Source organism: Haliaeetus leucocephalus, unplaced genomic scaffold, assembly GCF_000737465.1.
Source record: "Haliaeetus leucocephalus isolate CR32 unplaced genomic scaffold, Haliaeetus_leucocephalus-4.0 Scaffold307, whole genome shotgun sequence".
NCBI classification, from domain to species: domain Eukaryota; kingdom Metazoa; phylum Chordata; class Aves; order Accipitriformes; family Accipitridae; genus Haliaeetus; species Haliaeetus leucocephalus.
The window spans coordinates 28330-33166 of NW_010972743.1; the positions used below are offsets into that span (position 1 = coordinate 28330).

The following is a 4837-nucleotide window of genomic DNA, read 5'->3' on the forward strand; positions in this document are numbered from 1 at the left end:
AGGCCAAACGGCCGAGGAGTAATGGCCGAGTGGGAGCATGAAGGATGGCGGCGGGAGGCTGGTGGCCGGCGTGGGGATGGGGGAAAAAGTTGGGAGATGGGGGGGGGCCCGGCTGCCATCGGCCGAGGGTGGGAGCGGTGGAGGGGAGACAAAATGGCGGAGGAGGCCGAAGCCTGAGGCCTGCTCCCGTAGCCATGGCAACGGAGCCCGAGGCCTACTCCCGTTGCCACGGCGACGAAGCCCTCGGCTCACCGTGGGGAGGGCCGCGCCGCCTCTTGGCTGCACTGTACTGCGACAAACGACAATAAAAGGTGATGGCGGCTGCTGTGAGCCTGGCTGGTGACACCGGGGGCGGGGGGGGAACTGGAGGCGAAAAGGCGGGTTTATAGATATATTTTTTTTAAGTTACGGTACAGCGGGATCGCGCATGCGCGGACGCCGGGCGGGGGGGCGGCGAATGCGTGGAGCGCTGCGGTAGAGCGCGAGCGCGCCGCGAGGGCGGGGCGAGAGGACGAAGCGGGCGGGGCGCATGCGTAGAGTGAGAGGGGCGGTGCTCTACAACCACGCATGCGCAGAGCGCTGGGAGCCGTGGTGGGGGATTGGCTGCGGACGGCAGTACGGCGGCCGCGGAGGGAAGGCGGAAGTAGGGGACGATCATGGCGGCGGCGGCGGCGCTGGAGCGGTGGGTATCCGGGGAGCTACAGGCTCTGCTGGGGCTGAGCGGGCGGCACGTCCCCGCCTTCCTGGTGGCGTTGGCGCGGCGGAGCCGTAGCGTGGAGGAGCTGCTGGAGCGGCTGCGGGAAACGGAGGCGCTGCGAGTGGAGGAGCCGCGCGTGCGCGCCTTCGCGCGGGAGCTGTGGGACAAGGTGGGCGGGGCTTCCCCTCCGGGGCGGGGCTCCGAGGGGAGTGGGCGGGGCTTCCCCGTTCGACTTTAGTGGGAGGGGAAACTTTGCGGGGGGGATGTGGCCTGCTGGTAGGTGAGGGCGGGGCTTATCACGGAGTGGCTTAGGCGGGAAGGGGCGTGGCTGCCTCAGAGGGGGCGGGGCTTCTAAGGTAGTGTGAGGGAGGAGCCTAGTAATCCTACATGTGGGTAGGGGCGTGTCTTGTGGGGTGTGTGGCTTTAAGGTGAGAAGGTGGGGCTTGGGGAGGCGGGGTCAGGCAGAGGGGGCGTGGTTTGCATGCCTGAGCACCACCAGGGAAGCCGTGTCCGATGAAGGGGCATTGGGTGCAGGTGGGCGTGGTCAGGTCGAGGGGTGGGTGGGGCCAGACACAGGGGCGTGGCTAACCGCAGAGGAGGCGTGTCTTGATGCTGTCCCCGCCCCCAGGTCCCCCGGGAGGCACCACGGGAACCCCCGGGCCGAGCGGCTGAGCGGGCGGCGCGGGAGCTGCAGCGCCGCAGCCAGGGCTACCGATTGGTCGATAGCGATGATGAGGGGGCGGGCCCCGCCCCCAGCTCCGCCCCTTCCCATGGCTCCACCCCCGGCATGGCCGACGCTTCCCACCGCCGCCGCCGACACCTCCGACGACGACGCTCCGAGTCGCCCGAGGCCTCCAGCCCCTCGCCGCCAACGCCCCTGTGAGTAGCCCCCGTTCTTGGGGTCCCCCCCATTATCGGGGTGTCCCCCCCCTGTTATGGAGGTCTCGGGGTTTCCTCCTGCCCCTCAGGGTCCCCCTGATTCTTGGGGTTCCCCCCCGATTATGGGGGTCTTGGGGTTTCCTCCTGCCCCTCAGGGTCCCCCTGATTCTTGGGGTTCCTCCCCACGATTATGGGGGTCTCGGGGTTTCCTCCTGCCTCCTGGAATGTCACCACAGGTACTCAAGGTCCCCCTGGATATTGGGGTCTCCTCCAGGCTTTTGGGAGTCTCCCGGGGGTCTCAAGGTCCCCTCCTGACTCTTGGGGTCCCCCTGAGCTTTTGGGATCCCTCTGGGTGCTGAGTCCCCCCTGGAGGTTCACACTCTCAAGATCATTTAAAAAACCTTAGGGCCCCCCAAATTATTAAGATCTATGGGTTTTGGGGTTCCCCCATGTGATCTCCCCCCCTCCCCCCCCCCCAAACCAGGGCTCCAGAGCCCCCTGAAGAGCCGGAAGCGGAATGGGAAGCATCGGAGCGGGAACGGCTGCGGGACCTGGAAGAACGCGATGCCTTCGCCGAGCGTCTGCGCCGCCGCGACCGTGACCGCACGCGCACTGTCCTCGCCCGCCCCGATGCCAAGGTGATGGAGGGGTCGCAACGCCTTTTGGAGGGGTCCCAGGGGCGATTTGAGGGGATCCAGCTGTGTTTGGGGGGCCCTGCTGAGCTTCTGGGGGTCTTTGGATGGAATTGGGAGTCCCTGGGTGGAATTGGCTTCCCTGGGTGGGATTTAGAGAGGTTGAGTGGGAATTGGGGTGCCAGAGGGAAATCTGGGGGGCCCTCCCAGGTTCCTGGGGGTCCTTGAGTAGGATTTTGGGGTATCCATGACTTAGATTTGGGTACCCTTGATGGAATTTAGGGGGGTTGAGTGGGAATTGGGGTCCCTGGTTGGGACTTGGGGGTGACAGTCAGGATGAGGGGGGTTCTGCCATGCTTTTGGGGGTCCTTGGGTGGGATTTGGGATCCCTGGGTGGGAATGGGGGGAGATCCTGGAGAGGGTTTGGGGTTCCTGGGTGGAATTGAGGGTCTCTGGATAGGTCCCTGGGGTGGGGGTGTGTTGTCTGGCTCCTGGGTGTCCCTGGGTTTGATTCAGGGGTCCTAACTGGGATTGGTGGGGGTGCTGGGTGGGACTGGGGGGTCACACCCAGGATGGGGGGGATCCTGCCAGTTTCCTTGGGGTCCCTGTGTTTGATTTAGCGGTCCCACCTGGGATTGGGTGGATGCTGGGTGGGATTGGGGGGTCCTTAGGTGGAACTGGCGGGGGCTTTGTCTGACTCCTGGCTCAGTTTCAACATCCCTGGGTGGGATCGGGGAGATCTGGGGGTGCTGTAAAGGCCCCCCGACCTTCTCCATGCTCTGCAGCTAGAATGTGGGGTCCCCCTCCCCTCCTCACCCCTTTCTCCCCACCCCCAGGCCTATGAAGAAGCCCAGAAACGCCTCAAAGTCGCCGAAGAAGATCAAAAAACCATGGTGAGCTCCAGGATCTGGCCAACCTCACGCTGAGGGGGCATTCCACCGAACCCCAACACCCCTTCTTTCCTCCACCTCTGTGTGTGTGTGTCCCCATCCAGGTTCCGGAGCTACGGAAAAAGTCCCGCCGGGAATACCTAGCTAAACGGGAACGAGATAAATTAGAAGAACTGGAAGCGGAGATCGCTGACGAGGAATATCTTTTCGGGGAAGAGGCGCTGACGAGGGCGGAGCGGCGTGAGCTGGAGTACAAACGGCGCGTGCGGGATCTGGCCCGCGAGTACAAACGGGCCGGGGAGAAGGAGAAACTGGAGAAAAGTAACCGGTATTACATCCCTGAGGAAACACGGGGCAAGGTGAGGGGCCCCAAAACCCTGCCAGCACCCCAAACCCTTCCTCTAGACCCGCAAGATCCCTCCCATCACTGTCAAGGTTCCCTTCCCAAAGTTCCCCAGATCTTCCCTGTATCCCCCTCAGGGTCCCTTCCATCACCCCCAGGGCCCTCTCTAGCACCCCAAATTGTTTTTCTATTCTTTCAAAGTGTTTGTTATCACTGCTGAGGCCCTCTCCAGCACCCCAAATCCTCCCTCTATCCACCCAGAGTCCCTTCCACCACCCCCAGGATCTCCTTCAGCACCCTAAATCCTCTCTCAAGATCACTGCTGTCACTCCTGGGACCTCCTCCAGCACCCCAAATCCTTCCTCTATCCCCCCCAAATCCCTCCGATCACCTCCAGGAGCCTCTTCAACACCCCAAATCCTGTCTTTATCCCCCCCAAGATCGCTCTCATTGCTGCCAAGCTCCCCTCCACCACCCCAAAGCCTCTCTTTATCCCCCCAGGGGCTTTTCCATCACCCCCAGGACCCCCTTCAGCACCCCAAATCGTCCTTTTATCCCCCCAAAATCCCTCCCATCACCACCAAGACTCCCTCCAGTGCCTCAAATTCCACCCTCCATCTCCCCAAGGTCCCTCCTGCCACGGCAGGGGGTTTCGGGGGGACACCACCATGGTTTCACCGCTCTCACCACCTCCCCGTAGAAGATCCCAGAACGTGAGGAAGCAACGGGAGGGGAGGAAGAGCGGATGGCCCCCCGGGATGAGCAGCGGCGATGGGAAGAGGAACGGATAGGGGCGGCTTCCCTGAGGTTTGGGGCACGCGATGCCGCCCGCCGTCAGCCCTCCAAAGATTACGACTTTGTGCTGGAGGAAGATGAGATGATCCAGTTCGTCAGCGCCGTGCAGATGAAAGGCACTGAACCTGATAAGGTGAGGGGGCAGGGGGTTTGGGGGTGCTGGAGGGGGTCCTGGGGGCGATGGGAGGGATTTTGGGGGGATGGAAGGGGAATTTGGGGAGGTGGAGGGGATTCTAGGGGGGATGGTAGGGACCTTGGGGGTGACAAAGGGAGGATTTGGGTGCTGGAAGGGGTCCTGAAGATACTATAGGCACCATGCGGACAGTGGTGGGGGGCCCTGGGAGGACAATGGAGAACTTTGGGGACACTGGAGGTGACATGGGGACTGTGGGGGTGACACTGTCGGCACTCACAGGAGGCACCGGCGCCGGTGCCAGAAGCGGAGCGGCGGCGGCAGTCAGCGCAGGAGGTTCGCCGTAGCCTTCCCATCTTCCCTTACCGCGACGAGCTGGTGGCTGCCATCGCTCAGCACCAAATCCTGGTCATTGAGGGGGAGACCGGTTCTGGCAAGACCACCCAGATCCCCCAGTACCTGCACGAG

General features: G+C 63.3%; 1 protein-coding gene across 1 annotated transcript in view; it reads left to right on the forward strand.

Moving 5' to 3' along the window:
* The first annotated feature begins 616 nt into the window (after positions 1-616).
* DHX16 (DEAH (Asp-Glu-Ala-His) box polypeptide 16) overlaps positions 617-4837 on the forward strand; it is a 15835-nt gene continuing 11614 nt past the window's right edge. The window contains exons 1-7 of the mRNA XM_010571156.1: positions 617-866; positions 1326-1576; positions 2061-2214; positions 3045-3101; positions 3203-3457; positions 4142-4369; positions 4652-4836. Coding sequence (XP_010569458.1) covers positions 657-866; positions 1326-1576; positions 2061-2214; positions 3045-3101; positions 3203-3457; positions 4142-4369; positions 4652-4836 — 1340 coding nt within the window. The 5' untranslated portion in view covers positions 617-656. The remainder of the gene's footprint in view (positions 867-1325; positions 1577-2060; positions 2215-3044; positions 3102-3202; positions 3458-4141; positions 4370-4651; position 4837) is intronic.